Raw genomic sequence first — 20263 nt, forward strand, 5'->3', positions numbered from 1 at the left:
AAGATCAGAATCATTCGGGCCTCTGTGGACATGGGTAAGTGCCCGCACATCCTGGGCCTTCAGAGCAGACTCCCCCTTAACTGGGAGGCACCGGGAAGCCCCGACGGCTAGTCCCACGCCCATCACATCACCGGGAGCTCCTGTGCCCCCACCGCTAAGACACAGACGAAACAAGGCTGGTGGGTGTAAGAAATGTTTATTCACATTCCCCTCCGGGTGTGCTTCTTGCACGTGACCTGGCCACCTACCCAGCTCTGCTGCCCGGACTTGGGGAATGGAGTGGGAGCACCGGGTTCCCAGAGGCCGCCTGCATCGCGCTGCGGGTCAGCCCTGTTCGCTCTCAGCAGGGATGAGGGCCGCCACGGCCGCTGTGAGGGCCGCAGTGGGTGGGATGTGGCTGTCTCGGCCTAAGACTCAAATGGAAACACCTGTGTCCACCTGCTCATGAGGAGGGGCCATTTCCCGCTTGGTCCAGTGACAGAGGTAAGGGCTCTGGTCTATTTAACAATCTCATCGCAGCCTTCTGTGCTTTTCCAGCAACAAGAGAGTTTGAAAACTTCACTTTGCTAATCTCGGTAAGATCAGAATCATTCGGGCCTCTGTGGACATGGGTAAGTGCCCGCACATCCTGGGCCTTCAGAGCAGACGCCCCCTTAACTGGGAGGCACCGGGAAGCCCCGACGGCTCAGTCCCACGCCCATCACATCACCGGGAGCTCCCTTGCCCCCACCGCTAAGACCAGGCGAAACAAGGCTCGTGGGTGTAAGAAATGTTTATTCACATTCCCCTCTGGGTGTGCTTCTTGCACGTGACCTGGCCACCTACCCAGCTCTGCTGCCAGGACTTCGGGAATGGAGTGGGAGCACCGGGTTCCCAGAGGCCGCCTGCATCGCGCTGGGCTCATCACCACCCCTCTCACCGGACAGGCGCAGGGCCCGGCTCCCCCTGACTTGGGCTCCTGTCTAGGCCACCTCCCCATTGGGAACTGGGCACAGTTCCCCCTCCCCATACCCACGTTCCATGTCATTCACTCTCCTCTGACTGACTCAAATCCTGAAGTCCCTCCTCTCGCAGTTAAAGAAACAGCTCCACTACTTCCACCACGGGGGGCTTGTGGAAATGTTTATCTTTTTTTCCAGTTGGTTTTACACAAGAAGTGAGTTATTGCAGGAAGAGATCTGCTTATTTGGGACACTTGCTGCCAAGCTGATCCTAGCTTTGGCTATTTCAATACATTTGCAAACTAACCTGTAAGGAGTGGGGCGGGGGTTTGAAAAGCATACAAGAAAAAGCACGTCTCTTCTCTGGACCGTAGAGTGCGTGGTCTGAGGCGGGCTCTGCGGAGCGTGGCTGCTCACACAGACGAACTCGGGAGCCATTACCAGTCTCTCTGGGTTGCTCGTTAATTGAGATGGTCCATGAAGAAGAGTGTGTTTGCTCTCCTTGCAACAATCTCATGGACCCAAGGACACTTTTTAGAAATGAAAGCCGTATTGCAAATCCTTAACTAAGGACTATCTGGTTAATGTCTTTGCTCCATCTGGGTTAACTGTCACTTCCATGGCTTGCTTGCAGAGAGCTGGTCTGCCTGCTCACTTTCCTGCCATCCCGCTCCCCTCCTCTTTTAAACCTGTCTCTACCCTCTATTCTGCTGCCAGGCACCTCCGTGTGGCAGAGCCACTTCTTTGTGCTGTGCGCGTCTCAGGGCACAGCCTCTGGCCCTTGTGTGCAGCGGGCGCTGCCTGCTGCTGAGGCATTCACTGCGGAAGCTGTCGATGGCTTCCAGGATCTTTTTGTTCACACCGTCTACTTGGGGCCTTGGCAAGGTTGGTGTGGTGGCCATGCAGAGAGCCCGCAGCGGTGTGCTTGGAGTGAGCACTGCCACCTGGCCGGCTGTTTACTGGAGAGGCTCTGTGACGCCTGCGCCCAGCACCAGCCCAGAGCACAGAGGACGCAGGCCGCTGCTGGGCACTGCTCTCTGCCTCGAGGGCCTGCGGCCTGGCCTTCCCTCCCCATCCCCCAATCTCAGTTCAGGGCTGGGGCTCATGGTGCCTTCGATACCTGCCTGTGGACATGGCTAAGCTGCCGGCACATCCTTGGCCTTCAGAGCTGGGTGATGAGCCCGGGGGCTTGCTGAGTGCTGGGCGCTGTGTCCGGAGCAGCAGGAGCCCGGCGGCTTCTCCTGAGGCTGAGGCAGCCTGTGGGAAGCGGGAGCGATGGTCTCTTTGGGGGAAAGCACAAGGATTTCCTCACTCCATGTCCAGGAGAAAGGACCTATGCCAGCTCGAGCCAACATGGCTTCGTTTGCACCCCCTTAAGGCTGTTGAGGGACCTCTCATGTCACTCGATGGCCCCGGGGGCCCAGCAGAGGATGCCTGGTCACCCCTTGAAGAGCCGGCCTATGAAGACCGGGCTCCCCGAGGGCCACGCTGTGAGAGAGCTCCAGGCAGGGCCATCAGTCCGCGCAGACCCCTTGCCGAGCGTCTCCCAGGCTGGAGCCCGCAGCTCAGAAGAGGCTGCTGCCCGAGAGAGAAGACAGGAAGGATGGAGCTTGCGGGGGAGGGATGATGGGGGTGGTGTCCGAGCTGGCTTCCTCCGGCTCCGGCTCGCTGTCCTCGCTGTCCAGGCCGGCGGCGAGGGCGGGGATGATCCTGGCCGCACTTTCTTCAAAGCGCACCTGCTTCTTCGCGGCCAGCGAGGCAGCAGGCTCCAGAGTCAGCTCGGTGGGGGCCTCCGGGCGCTGGGGGGCGCTGGGCTTCCTGGGCCCCTTCAGGATGCACCTCATGTGGTCGAGGAGGGAGCCGGGCCCCGGCCCGAGGGCTCCGTGGAAGGTGTAGGTTTGCTCGGTGTCCCCGGAGCCGGTGGTGCTCCTGGCGCTGCTGGAGGGGTCCGTGTACTGCTCCTGGGTGGCCAGCACCGCGGGCGTGGCCCTGCTCTTCTTCCGCTTGCTGAGCAGGAAGTAGGCCAGGCCAGTGAGGACCAGCATGGAGCCTGGAAGAGAGCTGGGCGGTCAGGGTGCTGGAAGTGTCCTGGAGAGAAGCCTGAGGCTGCCCAAGCCCATGGTTCCCGAAGGCCACGACACAAACCGGTGTGGCCACTCAGGCTGCTGTGCTCCAGCCCTCACACCTCACTTCCCCTCACACCACAGCAGGCCTGGGGGCGGCCTGATGCCGTGCTGGGGCCCTGCCCCTGCCCGTGAGCTAGGGGACCCTGTGCCTGAGGCTCCCTTCCTGGTGACAGCCCCCCTGGTGCTGCCGGAGCAGCCTCCATCGCCGCACTCAGCCTCTCTCACTACAGCTTATTGGAGCTGGACCTGGACCCTGCCAGTGGGTCCGGGTTCTATGTTGGATACCAGGCCCCACCTGCTGAACTGGACTTCCCGTCCCAGAAGCGGGAGCCCGCCTTCACTGTAGCCTCCCCAGCAAACAGAAGCAAGTGCAGACTCCTTGGGTAGGGCCGGTGTAGCATCTCCCCTTCCTGGCCCCGCCCAAGGCCTCCAGGCAGAGGACCCTCTGTCCCAGGCTGGGACCTGCTACTCTGGGTTCCCTGCTGGGACCCCTGCCCTGTGCAGAGGAAGCGGGGACCCAGTCCTGCCTCCGGGGCCAGAGCCTCCTGGGCCTCTCTTGCTTTCCCAGGGGCTGGAGGCCATGGCTTGCTCTAGCTCTGCAGGGCTGTGTCCTGCTCAGGCGTCCACAGAGGCCGTGGGTGGGGGTGGGGGTTGAGGGGGGCTCTGAGGGCTATGACAGGGACTGCAGGAAGGAAAGGAGGCTCTGCCTTCAGTCTTGTCTCCCTGGGAGGTTTGCTTTCTGGATTTTAGGTGGGTCAAGAGGAGGGTGTTAGCAGAAAAGCCATGAACAGAACCCGGGAGGTGGGAGGTGGGAGACTCCTGCCTTTGCAACCAGAAGCCGCTGACCCAGGGCCTGAGGAGCAGGACGTGCTGCGGCTGTGAGGGTCTTCGGTCCCTTCCTGCTGTGCTCCCACCTCAGGCCGAGGGTGTGGCCTGAGTCAGGGCACTGGGAGACAGGATGGGTCTGGGCAGAGAAATGACTGTCACCCTCTGAAAGCTCAGTCCACACACAGGCTTCGACAGAAAGGCCACGTCCGTTGGGGTGCAGCCTCTGGACGCCTACACGAAGGATGCACTTCCGGCACATTCCTGCCGCTGAATCAGGTCTGACAGGTCCTCATCCCCACGGCCTGGGCCAGAGAGGGCAGTGGGCTCAGGGCCCTGGGGCCACGTCACCGCAGGCTGAGTGAGGAGGACACAGCCCTCGTGCTCAGAGCCTCCCCGTGTGGGCGGCCTGCCTCCACTCCCCCTGGAGTCCTACCTGGGATGGTCACATGCCAGACCAGGACGGGGTGGAGGAAGCAGGCCACGGACAGCAGCAGGTAGGCCAGGAACTTCTGGAAGCAACCCAGCCAGCGGGCCTTCTCCCTCGCTCTGGCGGCCAGGGACCCTGGCTGACACCTGGGAGGAAGGAGCCGGGGGTGAGCAGGGAGCAGGCAGTAACTCGGGAAAGCCCAGCAACTCTCGAGGCTGTGGGAGGCTCTGCTGAGGCCATGCTCTCTGCAGACACCACGGTGGGAGTCCTCAGTGAGGGGTCTCGCTGTGCCCCTTCCCCCTCAGGGGTCCGCTGGGGGCCCACAGCAAAGCGGAGCAGAGTGCAGTGTGGGGGACACGGGCGGGGCGGTTGTGCGGAGCATGCCCTGCGCGAGGGGCCTGGCTGCTTAGGGTCTTGCTTGGGCGTAGATGACACGGGCCCAGAGGGGCTTCCTGACAGGCATGCAGAGTCCACACCCGCCTGATTCCTTCAGGGCTGCTGCCTCCAGGTTCAAAGGAGAAAAGCACCTGCCCTTAGGCCCAGCTCCTTCGCCCTCTAGACTGACTTGGAGCAGGGATCTCACATCTCTTCCTGGCAGGCTGGCTCTGGGGAGCAGCTGGACTGGCGGATGGTGTGTTGGCCCAGACGTGGCCTCTTCCACACCCACTGCCATGGCTCTTTGGTTCCCCCTGGTGGTCATTCTTTTGTGCCCAGGTCCTAGTTGGGGTGGAGCCCTCCAGGACTGGTAAAATGCCCGGCAAGCCTAGGGCTCCTCCCTCACCTGCCCCCAGAAGTTGCAAGGATCCCTGGGCGGTGGGAGCTACTCACTGGAAGCAGATGGCCAGCAGCTGAGCCACGAAGTAGGCCCCTTCGCACACGGCGACGGTGGCTCCCGTGAACCTGCGTGGAGACAGGTGAGGGAGGCTGGGCCTCCTCCGGCTCTCCCTTCACCTTCCTGCGGTCGTCTTCTCGCCGCGCCTTGGCCTCCTGACCAGAAGCTTCTCAACCTCATCCTGTCACCCAGCCAGCGTCCCCCCGGTGGGTCTTGATGCCGGGGCCGGCATGAGGTTGGGCTGTGGTGGTGGAGGGGTTGGGGCCTGGGGCCCACAGACAGGTGAGGAGGGAGCTGCAGGCCAGCAGGAGGGGCCACCTCGACCCAGCACCGTGGGGGACACTGGCAGACGTTCTGCCTACTGTCACCAGGACGGACACCCCCTGCCCGACCGAGAGGCTTAAAGCTGCACCCGTTCCGGAGCCTTTTCTTCTCCCACTTTGCTCATCACGCACAAGGTTGCCGGGACGGGCTGACTGTGTCCTGAAATCATCTCAGCATCCGTCCGTTCTCTCTGGCCTCACCGGGGAGCCTGCGTTTGGGCCTTGCCCCCAGGCACCTGCACCACTTTCCCCTTTTGGTCTCCCGGCTGCCTGGCCCTCACCTGCTCCTCCATGTGGTCACACCAGCTGCCCAAGGGCTCCTTCTGACACCTGAATCTGATCATACTCTTCCCAGGCTAGGATTCTTCAAAGCCTCCTCATGCTCCAGTTGTGGTCCGGAGACCCTCAATCAGAATTTCCTGGGAATATGTAAAGTCATCGATTCCTGGGCCAGGCATCACAATCTTCGGGAATGGGACCCACATTTCTTATTGGAGAGTCTCCCTGGCCGATAGGATTGAATTTCCTTAGCACACCTTTTAAAGCCCGTCCACATACTCTGACTACACAGGAAGCTGCTAGGTGCCCCAGGGCCTTTGCACAGGCCGGCCCCTCTTGCAAGGACTCCTCCTTTCTCCCCCTGTCTGGTAGGCTCTAATTCTTCCATGCAGCCCGGCCCACTCTGGGAAAGGCTTAGTGTTAAGTGTTCCATGGACTCCTAGGGAGACTGTGCACAGTGGCTGGGACACTCAGTAGGACCCGGGGACCTTCGGAACAGGAGGTCACTCCCAGCCAGTGGGGGTCCCGGCATGGGCAGGGGTCTCAGCGCCGGATGCCAGGAAGGAACCTGGGACTCAGGTGAAGTGGGTGGAAAGGCACCCTGGGTACCTGACGGGATGAGCAAAGGCTCAGAGGTGAGGTGGGTGAGTTGGGAAAGAGAACCGCTTGGGGTGTAAACCCAGTGACTAGAAATAAGGTGGAGGTGAGGGATGACAAAGAAGTGTGGCCTGGAGGCTGTGGCAGCCATGAAAGTCGCCAAAGGGACCTGTGTGTCCAGGCGGCTGACATGGTGGCAGTGTGCACATGCACTGCGGGGTCGTGGCCTGGCTGGGAGATGGTGGACGTGACCTACCTCGCGCACCGGAGAGATTGTCTGAGGCAGGGGGGCTCCTTAGGATGCCGACATGGAAGGGAGAGTGGGGGCAGAGGAGGCATCCTGCTGACCCCACAGGCATGCTGGGCTCCCGTCAAGAGGGGCTGCTGGGAGCTGGTGGTCAGAGCTGCAGGGATGCTAGGCTTCCCCCCCCTCGGGGACTCACTGCACAGTGTTCTCCCCCTGCCAGGGGCATTTGCAGGGACAGCGGGCAGAGAAGAAAGCACCTCGCGCACCGGAGAGCTTGTCTGAGGCAGGGGGGCTCCTTAGGATGCCGACGAGGCCACATGCTGAGCTTGGACATGGAGGGGAATGTGGGGGCAGAGGAGGCATCCTGCTGACCCCACAGGCATGCTGGGCTCCTCTTGGGAGGGGCTGCTGGGAGCTGGCGGTCAGAGCTGCAGGGGTGCTAGGCTTCCCTCCCCCTCAGGGACTAACTGCACAGTGCTCCCCCTGCCAGGGGCATTTGCAGGGACAGCGGGCAGAGAAGAAAGGACAGAGGCTGCTCATGAGCTTGGTGATGTGGCTGAGCTGCTGACTCCCACTGAATTTCTCATCTGCAAAACCAGCACTGGTCACTTCTCCGGCTGCCTGAGCTAAAGGACACCGTGTACAGAAAACCTTTAGCCGCTTGGCAGGAAGGTGGCGCAAGTGTATAGTCCTCTGAGACCCCCCTCTCTCTAAAACAAGAGCTCAGTTAATGTTTGCTCCCTAAAAATTCCTGAAGAGATGAATGGGTGGATAGGCGGCCATGGGAATAGATGGATGGATGATGGGAGGGTAATTGGTTGGTTGATGGGATGGTTTGATTACAGCCCTTTCCAAAGCAGAGGATACTCTAAGGCGCCCTCTAGCCCTTCCACCTCTGGGACAGGATGGACTCAGGCGGAGCTGCTCCGTGTTTATTGGAGGAGAAAGCAAACACGCCCCGGGGAGAGCACGTGCGTACTCACAGCAGGTAGAAGGCCAGGCTCTTGAAGTGCCCCTGGAGGAAGGTCTCGGTGCCCACGCCGATCAACACTGAGGGGAGAGGAGGGGACAGTGGCCCAGGTGCTCCCGCCACAGCCCTGCCCTGAGCAGGGCGCCGTGGCCAGGAGCCAGGCTGTCCCTGGGACCGAGAGCCGGGGAGGCTCTTCCCATGCGGCACAGAGACGAGCAGCTGGGAAGATGGAGAGAGCAGGAGCCTCCTGACTCGTCTCGGAAACCAGGGTGGCTTCAGGCAGAGCCCCAGAGGTGTGCAGTGCAGTCTCCCCAGAGCACAGACGCCACCCACCCAGGTGCCCCAGGGACAGCCACGACGCCAGGACTTCCGCTCTGCTGTTGCCGTCCCGCCTGTGTCCTGGTGCCAAGGGCCCTGGCCGCCCGCAGGCCCGTGCCAGGGGTGCTGTGTCTGAGTGTCAGTGCGTGGCCCGGGGGGACCCGCCTGCTCTTGCTGTCCCGTGGCTCCATTTCCCTTGCTGGTTTGGCAGCTGCCTCACACTCACGGCTCGGCCCCAGGGCCGATCAAGCCCTGACACAGATGCCCCTCAGCCCCATCTCTCTCTTGCCCTTTCCTGGCAGTTGGTGCTCGGACACTTAACCTCCCTTTTCCCAGGGTGCACTTTGCCTTGGAGCCACCTTTGCAGACTTGCTGGCTCACCGTCATCTCCTCCGGGGACGCCCTGCTCTAACAGCTTCACTGCCCCAGCCACGGCTCCGACCCCAGCCACTGGCTGATGAAACAGGTCACGGGCGGCACTCAGAGCTCCCAGGCCTGCCCGGACCACGGTGGCCCCGGGTCAGACCTCTTTCTGGGCCTAATCGATCATACTTCTTGCACCTGCATGTCTCTCTGGGCTCAGGTGACGTAGCCCGGTGTTTCCACTGTGGTGTTTGCCACCGTGTCCTCCCCGCTCTTCTGAAACTCAAAGAGGCAGCTGGGGTTGCCAACATTGGCTGAATGGCCCTTGGTCTGCGGCGCCTGGGCGGGCTGCTTCCCTGGGCCTGAGGCCTCCCCTCATCCCAGGTGGAGATGCTGTGTGAGCTCCCGCCCCTGGGTGACCCCAGCCCTTTGTCTGGGCAGAAGGGCTGCCCCCCACGAAGTATGGAGCCCCTTGCTTAGGCCTTAGGCTGCCAGCACCTCCACCCTCACTTCTGGGGGAGGTGGCGGTGCTGCAGGGAGACGGGAGGGGGTGCCTTGACCTAGGAAGGGCGGGGAGGCACCAGGCACCCAGGTTGTCTCGTTGATGGAGCCCTGTGCTCGAGAGGTGGGGACAGTGTCTCTGTCCTCTGCAGGATCAGCCCAGGTGAGGAGCTAGGGATGCGTGTCAGCACCACCTGCACTCACTGGTTTACACACGATGGTCACACATGTCCCGACTCCTCATAGCATCCCTGCACACAGTGAACTCTGCACGCCCCATTTTGCAGGGAGGAAAACGAGGCTGGTGTTGTGCTCACAGGACACACACTCGCCAGAATGTGAAGGAGCAAACGTGAGGTTTCTGGCTGCAGGTGGTGAGCAGTTTCCTGGTTTCCACTGTGTACCAGTGTATGTGAGTGGTGTGTGTGCGTGCATGCACATGTGTGTGATATGCATAGGTGTGTGTTGTGTGTTGTATGTGATATGTGTATTATATTTGTTATGCATGCATGTGGTGTGTGTGTGCGTGTGTGTGCGTGCGCGTGTGTGCGTGCATGCACATGTGTTGTGTGTGATATGCATAGGTGTGTGTTGTGTGTGGTATGTGATATGTGTATTATATTTGTTATGCATGCATGTGGTGTATGTGGTATGTGAGTGTTAGACTATAGTATGTGTGTGTGGTGTATGTGATATGCATGTGTGTTGGTATGTTTTGTATGTGGTGTGTATGTGGTGGGTGTGATGTGTATGGTATGTGTGTGTGTGTTAGAGTGTGGTGAGTGTGTATGGTATGTGTATATATTAGTGTGTGGTATGCATGTGTGTGTGTGTTACAGGCAAATGTTCATTTATTTAATAGTGTTAGACTACAGTATGTGTGTGTGGTGTATGTGATATGCATATGTGTTGGTATGTTTTGTATGTGGTGTGTATGTGTGGGTGTGGTGGGTGTGATGTGCATGGTATGTGTGTGTGTGTTATAGTGTGGTGTGTGTGTATGGTATGTGTATATATTAGTGTGTGGTGCGTGTGTGTGTGTTACAGGCAAATGTTCATTTATTTAATTTTCACTGTGTATCCTGCCCTGTTTTCAGCACTTAGCATTTATTAACTTATTTAATGATCACAACATTCCAAGTGAAAGTAGCATGTCAACCTCATTTTCCAGGAGAGGAAACTGAGGTACAGGGAACGTAAGCAAAACAAATAAACCAACGGCCGCGGTGGCCTAGGTCAGATCCTGCAGTTCAGCCTCGCATTTGCTAGTTAATAGCTGAGTCACTCATCCCTCTGGCCTCAGTTTCCTCATTGTCCCTCTTGAACATAATGATTATGAGGATTTAGTAGGCTAATTGATCCCACGCACATCACAGTCGCTCAATGAAATAGCTTGTTATTTTTGGGGGGGGTTTCATTCTGATCATGGTCTTTGTAGATTCCCACGGGCTTGTGGCAAATGGCCAGCAGATGGCAGGAGAGGGCCTTGGGAACAGCCTGGTTCCCTAACTTGCACCATCAGGCCTGTGGAGAGCTATGTTAATACCTATTGACTGAAACAAAGGGTCAGTGGTCAAAGGGGCATTGGAGAAGCATCAGAGGCAGAAGGGGTTTGCAATCTAAAAAATCAAAGTGACAACAGAAATAAGAGAGCCGGCTTAGACGTCCAGTTCTAGGTGATGTGACCTGGGTGGAGTGGGTACATGTGACCTTGGGGTGGGTACGCATGACCTTGGTGGAGTGGGTGCACGTGACCTGGTTGGAGTGGGTACACGTAACCTGGGTGGAGTGGGTACATGTGACCTTGGGGTGGGTACACGTGACCTTAGAGTGGGTACATATGACCTGGGTGGAGTGGGTACATGTGACCTTGGGGTGGGTACACGTGACCTGCATGGAGTGGGTACACGTGACCTTGATGGAGTGGGTACATGAGACCTTGGTGGAGTGGGTACACATGACCTTGGTGGAGTGGGTACACATGATCTTGGTGGAGTTGGTACATGTGACCTGTGTTGAGTGGGTACACGTGACCTTGGTGGAGTGGGTACACATGACCTTGGTGGAGTGGGTACACATGATCTTGGTGGAGTTGGTACATGTGACCTGTGTTGAGTGGGTACACGTGACCTTGGTGGAGTGGGTACACATGACCTTGGTGGAGTGGGTACACATGATCTTGGTGGAGTTGGTACATGTGACCTGTGTTGAGTGGGTACACGTGACCTTGGTGGAGTGGGTACACATGACCTTGGTGGAGTGGGTACATGAGACCTGTGTGGAGTGGGTACACGTGACCTTGGTGGAGTGGGTGTGTACTAACTGTCTTCGCTGAGTTCCCTCTGAAAGGGGAGAATAAGTTACACCTCAGAGCTGTTGCTGGGCTTGGGGAGATTGACAAAGCTGAGACGCAGGGCTCTGTGCGTGGTGGGGTCAGGGGACCGTGCACACGAGCTCCTTCCTCCCCTTACTCGGCCGGGGCAGCTTTCCCAGCCTCCATCTAGCCCCGTCCAGGGAGGTGGGGTTCTCACCCAGAAGCTCTGCAAGCCCAGGGCAGGGGTGCCCTTTGGCTGGAGGAGGGGGACAGGGTGATGGAGTGAGGAATGTGGGTTCTAAGGCCAGGAGATCCCTAAGGGGATCCAGTGGGATTCTCCTGGGAGCCAAAGGTCCTTCGACACTGGGGCCACGGGGTCACCTGCTTTCTGCTTGATCATCCTAGTTCTGGGCTCCCGAGCTCAGAGGCAGACCATGCACGGCTGAGACAACATGAAGTCCTTCCTTGGGTCCCTGCATCCACCTTTCTGCCTGCGGCCTCGACCCGATCCCGTTTCTGCCCTGGAGCTGCTTGGCTGACTCCTTTGTCTCCTGGCAGCTCTTCCTAGGCTGTGCTTCCATCTCATCTTCTGGGTTTTCCTGTTGGGGTGAGTGGGGGTCCACCCAGCGGCGGGCTGGGTCAGGCATGTGCTCCTCTCTGGGGCATGCTTGGTCCAGGGGAGATACGTGGTATGTACAGACTGAAAAAGTACCATGACCCAGACTGTAAGAGAGGCTCACCTAAGCGTTCAGAGAGCCAGAGAGAGGAGGGCCATTCCTGAAGGTGTTGAACCAAGAAGGACTGGCAGGCCGGCACGCAGGAGACAGACCTGAGCTGGGGGAGGGGCAGGGCCCGGCAAGTGTAACAGCAAGTGATTTCCTCTGGAGCTGGGGCCTGGGAAGGGCATGGGCAGTGACTGTGGTCTGAGGCCAGACTGTGGCTCTTTAAATAGCAGGCTCCACGGTCTGGGCAGGGGGTGGGGGGAGCAGCTGAGTGATGTGCTCAGATTGGCATCTCAGTGGGCTGGGCAGGGGGTGGGGCACTTGGGTGCTGGGAGCAGCTGAGTGATGTGCTCAGATTGGCATCTCAGAAAGCTCCCTGCCCTCAGGAAGAGGGTAGGAGGCTTTGGCGATACTGGCTAAGACTGCCTGGCGGACGAGAGGTGGCGGAGGTACAGGACCTGCTCCGGGTGCTCCTGGCCTCCCCTCCCCCAGCACACCGCCAGCCTCCAGTTCCTTTGTGGGTCTGGCTTGAAGCAAAGTTCTGGTCGTGGCTCCTAACGGTGTGCTTGGGTGACTCTGTTCACCTGCCCGCAGGCAGGGCACCGGGAGAGGGGACAGGGGAGAAGGGCATGCCCTGCTGTCGCATGATGGCCCTGGCTCCTAACGGTGTGCTTGGGTGCCTGTTCACCTGCCTGCAGGCAGGGCACCGGGAGAGGGGGCAGGGGAGAAGGGCATGCCCTGCTGTCGCATGATGGCCTTTTTCTGGGTAGAGGAAGCCGCGGTGTGAGATGGTCAAGGTGACCACAAGACATTGGGGTTGGAAGCTTTCTGGGCGAGCCAGCCCAGCTGCCCCACAGGGCGGTCCCACCGCGTGCTGTAGACTGCAGCAGGCCCCGCACAATCCTGCGACTGTGCACAACATTCCTCAAGGTGGGGCTTGTCAGCCCCATGTTATCATGAAAAAGTTCCAACCAGCGCCCGGGAGGTGAGCACCTTGGCCCAGCACCCAGCTGTGATGGGCAGAGAGTGACGGGATCAGGACCGCTTCGCAGGGTTCTGAGGTCCCTGCTGGCAGAGGTCGGGGAAGGACTCGAGAGAGAGCGTGCAGGTGGGGAGGATGTTCCCTGGGGCCCTTCACAAGCATGGGGGTGTCAAGTGAATGAGACCTTGTCACCACGGGCAGTGGGCCATGGCATCGCCCTGTCCAGCTGTGCATGCATTTTTGCGATGTCTTCATCAGATAGAGGCAGGAACCTGCCCCTTCACTGCCTCAGCGACCAGCTGGTGCCCAAGCTGTGGGTCAGGGTGGTGATAACCCCCTCACCCCTCACCCTGGGCATGTTGCAAAGGGCCCGCAGCCTGGGCAGAGCTCTCTGCTGAGTGTCACAAGTGGTCCCAGCCTGAATCTCACCCCCAGGTTGTTGCCCCAGCCACCAAGGGTTGCTCTGGTTGATCAAGGCACAGGGTCCCCGTGGCGAGTCCACACCCCTGCTCACAGCACATCCTCTGAGCCAGGTCCAGGTAAAGTACAGGGGTGCAAAGCAAACGCATGGCCTGCCTGGGCAGACAGCCCCAGCACCCACCCAGGAAATGGGGATGTGGAAGGTGGGAACAAGCCACAGCACGAGGAGCAGGAAGAAGGCAGAGGAGACAGGCAGTCCCTGTGGAGGAGACAGGCCAGGTGAGGCAGGCTGACGGAACAGAGTTCAGGGCTTGGATCTGTGATGCCGTGAGTCGGTGCACAGGTCAGGGGCAGGGCCTTGTCTCTGGGTGCCTCTCAGTGCAGCTCCCGGAGCTGAGCAGGTTCACGGGTCGCACTGGAGCAGACAGTGCGGCTTCCGGGGCCCACACCCTCACGCTCTTTCACCTCGTCCCGCCCTCTAAGGGCGCCACGCCGGCTGACAAGCTGTGCCCCATGGTCTGGGGAAACCCCTCCATGGGCAGCCTGGGTGCAGCCAAGTGCCCTGGGACCACTGCTTCTGCGAGGACTTACTCTAGTGCCTAACACCATCTCCCCAAAGGTCTCCCAGGCCTCTCTCCTGTGAGGACATCCCTGCAGACCCTGGCAGGAGCTCATCCAGAGAGCTGGAGAGATTGTTGCTGGATCTATGACAGACAGTTGCCCCCCACAAACTTAGTCTGCTCGGTGAGGAGATACCCTGACTGTAACAATGTAAGATGGGGTGCTCCGTTACAGCAGATGCTAGATGGAAGCTGGGAACAAACCGCAGCTCTTCCCATCGAGAGGTGTAGTGCAACCCCCGCCGCTGGAGGGTCTGTCTGATGGAAGGAAGGATGTACAAGTAAAGTTTGGGGACTGGCATGGCTAATTCGCAAAGAGCTTCTTCTACTGTGACTTTCTAAAATGCTTGTTCTGGGAGAAGCTACCCACTATGTGGAAGTCTGACGCTCCTGAAGAACCCCAAGATAACTATGGGGGGAGAGAGAGAGAGAGAGAGAGAGAGAGAGAGAGAGAGAGAGACCCAGCTGGTTTGGGACCCCTCAGCCGGGCATGGGACATGGGAGTGAAGTTCTTGGACATCCAGCCCCAGAAGGTCCAAGTGGAGGAACCGCTGACCCGAGCTCGCAGTCAGGACACGTGGCCAACCCAGCACCCACCCAGGCCCCGCATGGAGAGATGCCATCCTCACGGTGCCCTGCCTGTGCCCCTGAGCCACAACGTTTGAGCAAAAGGAAAGAGCTGTAGTCTTAAGCTGCTAAGTTTTGAGTGGCTTTAGATGTAGCCGCAGATAACTGGAAATGCAGCTAATCCTGTCCTCTGATTGCCTGGCAGTGGGGCCCGAGGTTCCCGTGCCAGCCTGGTGGGCCCTGACTCTCAGCAGTGAGCATCCCCAGGCCCCATGGCCTCTGCACCTCTCACCGGGGCTGCCCCCTCCAGGCTCCCAGATCCCGCAGCAACGGTCCCCTGCCCACATGTGTGCACAGCCTCAGGGTGCAGTCCCCAGGAGCAGGCTGGTGTCGGCCTGCGTTTGGGCCGTGGAGTCCTCTGGTGTCTCGTGCCTTGGCTTTCCTGGAGGACCCTGGAGGGCCTGCCTTCCACAGCTGGGCCCTCTGCAGCTTCATTTCACAGAGACGCTCAGTTGAAAAAGCGAGGAAAGCAAGTGAGGCCTCCTGCTACAGGGGAGTTTGTGACCTCGCCCAGTGCCCCCTGGGCAGCCACCCCCTCCGGGCGAGCTGGCTGACCTGTGCTGGGGACTGAGGGCCTGCCTTCCACAGCTGTGCCCTCTGCAGCTTCATTTCGCAGAGACGCTCAGTTGAAAAAGTGAGGAAAGCAAAAGTGAGGCCTCCTGCTACAGGGGAGTTTGTGACCTCGCCCAGTGCCCCCTGGGCAGCCACCCCCTCCGGGCGCGCTGGCTGACCTGTGCTGGGGACCAGCTCTCCTTGGGAGGCACCACTGTTCCCTGTGACACAGACATGGCACCCCAAAACTGCTCTCACCGAGGCCTGGAGTTCCCTGTGCTTTGCAGGGACTAGTCTTCAAAACCAGACACTTCAGAAGCCAGGAATTGGACATCAAGTGTAGCCTTAATTGGGGGTGAAGAGTGGGATGGGTGTGTGAGAAGATCGGCCCACCTGCCTCCCTCTGCCCTCTGCCCAGACTGCAGGGGGCACCTGCTCGCTAAGAGGCCTCAGGACCCATGGGAATGAGGACGGCGCAGTCCTCGCTTTGTGGCATGGACTGAGGAACTGCCCGGTTTTCTGCTGTAGGCAGGGCTGTCTGTACAACAGGGAAGTTATTCAGCGGAGCCAGGACTAGGATGAGCTGAGCCAGGCACCTGGGCACACATTTAAATTCTAAATTGAAGGAGGCATTTACTCCCAGGCCGGGCTGCAAGCCCTGGCGTCCAGCGCTGTACACGGCCCATGGTTTGTGGGCTTCTGGCTACTCATGGAGGTTGGCCTGCACTCTGTCCTGGCTGAGATGTCTGAAACTCTACATCTACAGGGCTCCAGTTCAGTACAAAATGGGCGACTCTCATCAGCAACCCACCCAACCAGTGACCCCGAGGCCTTGTCCAGAAGTCAGGAGAGCTGACAGTGTGACACGGAGACAGGAGACAAGTGCCATGCTCACCCCAGAACTGGGCTTCATGTAAGAAAGTTTTGCCCCCAGAACTGCCTTCATGCGGCCGCACGGTTCTGCCGCTGTCGGTGGGCAGGGTGCTTTCACAGAGCTGTTCAGGGCCCGTCCTTCTATCCCTCCCTGTTATCTGTCCCTCGGGATCCTGTTAGCCCTCATCCTAGTCCCGTGGCTGGCAAACTGCGGCTCTTGAGCCACATGCGGCTCTTTGGCCCCTTGAGTGTGGCTCTTCCTAAGCCTTAGGAGTACCCTAATTAAGTTAATAACAATGTACCTACCTATATAGTTTAAGTTTAAAAAAATTTGGCTCTCAAAAGAAATTTCAATCGTTGTACTGTTGATATTTGGCTCTGTTCACTAATGAGTTTGCCGACCACTGTCCTAGTCCAACAGAGCCAATTGCTCCATCCCACTGCCCTGCACAGTCCCCAGTGAGGCCCCCTGGCAGTGGCAGCTGGAGCCAGCTCTTCTCCTCAAGCCCTTGTGGACCAGCCTGACCCCTGCATCCCACTGCATCCCACTGCATCCCACCTCAGCCTCTAGTTTCTGTCCCTCCTGTCCGGACTGGGTCCACAACCCCCACAGAATTTCCTTCTCCCAGAGGCCAGGGTATTCTTCTGCGCTGTCTTCCTGCACTGCTTACGCCGGCTTAGCAGTGGTCCGATTCTGGACCCCGAGGCTGAGGTGCAGCCTGGGCCTGTGGACATCTTCTGAGCATCTTGTGGGCAACATGGCGCTCGGGGCCAGAGTGTGGGGCAGAGGTAGGAGGGTGCTGAGCTGCAGTGGGCAGGAGGGAGGTGCCTCAGGAAGGTGGATCCCGGCTCTTCCAACAAGTCATCCTTTCACCTGCTTCCTCTTCTGGAAAATGACGAGAATAAGACGTGTGCATTGGCTGTGAGAGTTCGGCCTTGTATGATGGATGTTCTGCAAATGTAGCCGATGGCCAGAGTATTGTTAGGCGAGGCAGGTGTTCCCGTTAGTGCTCTTGGGGGAAGAGGGGGCTTATTTCCATCCTTCCTTCCACCGATGCACACGCCTACTGGACTAGGAGCCCTTCTCTGTGCCCCGATGCTGCTCATGGACTTTCTGGTCTCAGCTTCCTTCTGCAGCCCGGCGCGGATATAAGTGGCCCAAAGCCCCATCCACACACATCTCGCTTGTAACACGCTCTGTGTGGGCCTGTGTGTGTGAGGCTGGGGCCTGCGTGTGGTGCTGCTTGCCCAGGCCCAGCTCCCTGGCTTGAGCATGTGCTGCTTTTGCCTTGGGATGGACCTCGCGGCTGACGACGGCTTGTCTGTTCCGACTCCTTTGCTGGGTTGAGTTCTGACGCCTGTCTTGCATTGGTGCAGTGCCCTGGTGGCAACACAGGACACTTCACAGCGGTCACTAGAGGCCACACTACCTGGCTTTTTTTTTCTTTTTTCTTTTTGTTAATCCTTATTCGAGGATATTTTTTCCATTCATTTTTAGAGAGAGTGGAAGGGATGTGTGAGAGACACACTGATTTGGTTGCCTCTCACAGGTGCCCTGATCAGGGCTGGGGATTGAGCCTGCAAACCAGGCCCTTGACCAGAATCGAACCCAGGACCCTTCAGTCCACGAGCCAACGCTCTAACTGGCTTTTCATGCCAGGCAGTGATCTGGGCCCGGGCTGCCCAGGTAGCTGCACGAGAATGTCATTCTCACTGCTGCCGGGGCAGCCTCTTAACTCCCGCGTCTTAGTGACCGCTCCTCTTTCTCAGGAATGGCTGTCTCCTGCTGGTCTTCGGGCTGTGAGGACCCCTTAGGAGCTGATGCACTGGGTTGATGTCGATGGCTGGAGAGGGCTTCGGGTCAGAAGAGGGCACAGCTGGTTGCAGAGGTGAAAGCTAGATTTCCACTACAGCTAAGGACGTGGAGGTATTAGAACTAGTTGCTAAGAAGCTGCTGAGACACAAAGTAGTGGTTGAAGGCTTCTTACTCAGGAGAAGTTCTGGCAGATTCTAACACGGCAGGGACATTTACCTGGGTACTGAGAGCTGTTCAGCCGACACCTACGAGCCAGGTTTCAGAGGCACTGCGATTAAAGGCCAAGGTTTTACAGGAGAAAGTTTCCGATATGCAGTTAGAAGAACTTTCAGAGTACAGCGTGGCACTCAGTACACCCTCACTCTCACACGTCTGTGTAGGTAGAGTTCCCCAGAAGCAAGTCTCCACTCATTCTCTACTGGATCCTTCAAACATGAGCCACACACCGAAGCTGACCAGCCAAGAGGCTGATCTTGCGCTGCGCAAAGCCCCTGTGCGGAGTGCTGTGGTGCCCCCAACCTTCACCCCTCTGGGCATCCACACGCTGTTAAGTGACTGCCGTGAAGTCTGTTTCCCCGACCCTTGCATCTGGACTCAGCAACATGGCCTGCTTTGGGCACCATGCAAGAACAGGCGTGAAATGGGCTTGTAAACTTGCATGTTCTCTCGTGGAGCATGCCAGAGCCAGCCTGCTGGAGCAGCAGGGACACAGAGAGCAGAGTGGCCCATTCATCCCAGCCCTGGCCAGTCTAGATGAGACAACAGCCCCAGCAAGGGAAGCACACCCAGCTGACATTAGCAGGGCTGCCCAGCCTGCTTGCCCAGATGTGTGAGTAATAAAAGCTGGTTGCTCCCTCCCACTGAGGGTCTGTGGATGTTACACAGCATTATTTTGGCAATAGATAAGGCACATCCCCCTTTAAAAACAGTTTTATTGAAGTATAATTGATATATAACAACTGCACTTATTCAGAGTGTTCAGTTTGACAAGTATTGACATGTGTATATACCCAGAAACCATCACTACAATCAAGATAATGAACATATCTCTCCTCATATCCTTGCAAACCTTCCATCCTTACCCATCCATCCACCCTTCACAACCACTAATCTATGTTCTGTTACTAGAGATTAGTTTTCATTTTCTAAAAATTTATTTAAATGGTACTCTTTTGCATCTGTTTACTTTCATTCCGGATGATTATTGAGATTCATCCATGTTGTAGCATGTGCTTTTTCTTTAAAAAATATTTTAATTAATTTTTAGAGAGAGTGGAAGGGAGAGGGAGAGAATGAAACAGCGATTGGCTACCTCCTGCACGCCCATCACTGGGGCTCAAGCCCACAACCCAGGAATGTGCCCCGACCAAAATCCAACCCGCAACCGTTTGGTGCCTGGGACGATGCCCACCTGAGCCACACCTGCCGGGGCAGCATGTGCTCTTCTGTTGCTGAGTAGTATGGATAGAAGCCTCCTGTTGCTGGGAACTTGGATTGTTTCTAGTTTTGGCTACTACAAAAAAGACGCTATGAACACTCATGTACAATATTTTCAGGAACATATGCTTTCTTTTTCCTTGGGTAAGTACCTAGGAGTGGGTCATTTTTAAGAAACTGCCAAATCATTTCCCAAGTGAGTGTGCCATTTTACATCCCCATCAGCAGTGTTTGAGAGTGCCACATCCTTGCCAACACTTCAGCATGTAGCATGGTGTCTTTCAGCCATTCTAAAGGCAGGCGGTACCTCATTGTGGTTTCGGTGTGCATTTCCCTAGTGACTAATGATATGGAAGATTTCTTCATGTGCTTTTTGCCATAACATCTCTTTGTTAACTTGTGTGTTTTTTCATTCTCTTAAAATTATATTTTGAAGAGTAAAGTGTTAAATTTTGATGGTGTGCAATTTATTAATTTGTTCTATGGATTGATTGAAATTTGGTATGGTGTCTAAGAAATCTCTGCCTAACCCATGACTTAAGTTTATCCTATTTTCTAGGAATTTCATAGATTTAGGTTTTACATTTACGTCCATAATCCATTTTGAGTCCTTTTTTTGGTATATGGTACAAAATATAGATAAAATTTTGTTTTTTTATGAATGAATATTCAATTGTTAGCGAGTTAAAAAGTTAAAAGTTATTCTTTCTACACTAAATTATCTTTGTACTTAAGTCAAAATTCTGTTGTACATATATGGCTAGTTCTATTTCTGAATGCTATTGTGTTCCATTCATCAATTTGTCTTCTTTGTGTCAAAACTGCACTGTCTTGATTTCTGTAGCTTTATAAGTCTTAAAACCAGGTAGTGTTAAATTTCTCATTTTGTTCTTTGTGTACAAAGTTGCTTTGGTTATATTAGGACCTTTGCATTTCCAGGTGAATTTTAGAAACAGCCTGTCTACTCTTAGGAAACACACATGCACACACACAAAACAAACCTGCTAGGATTTTGGCTGGGATTGCAGTTACCAGGTGTACTGGTTAATAATGTGGATTTTGTAATCAAAGAAAACATGATAATTTCAAGAGAAACATCAAAAGTGCTTTATTCAAAGTAATGTCCATCGCTAGCTACACATTTCCCC

The 20263-nt window shown here is 56.9% G+C and overlaps 1 protein-coding gene across 1 annotated transcript in view; it reads right to left on the minus strand.

Moving 5' to 3' along the window:
• Window positions 1–1247: 1247 nt before the first annotated feature.
• The window catches only part of TMEM72 (transmembrane protein 72), a 29894-nt gene continuing 10878 nt past the window's right edge, over window positions 1248–20263 (minus strand). The window contains exons 2-5 of the mRNA XM_005856586.2: window positions 7584–7650; window positions 5151–5222; window positions 4329–4468; window positions 1248–2991 (exon numbers count right to left, since the gene is read on the minus strand). Coding sequence (XP_005856648.1) covers window positions 2507–2991; window positions 4329–4468; window positions 5151–5222; window positions 7584–7650 — 764 coding nt within the window. The 3' untranslated portion in view covers window positions 1248–2506. The remainder of the gene's footprint in view (window positions 2992–4328; window positions 4469–5150; window positions 5223–7583; window positions 7651–20263) is intronic.

The sequence above is a fragment of the Myotis brandtii genome, unplaced genomic scaffold (assembly GCF_000412655.1).
Source record: "Myotis brandtii unplaced genomic scaffold, ASM41265v1 scaffold1032, whole genome shotgun sequence".
Classification (NCBI taxonomy): domain Eukaryota; kingdom Metazoa; phylum Chordata; class Mammalia; order Chiroptera; family Vespertilionidae; genus Myotis; species Myotis brandtii.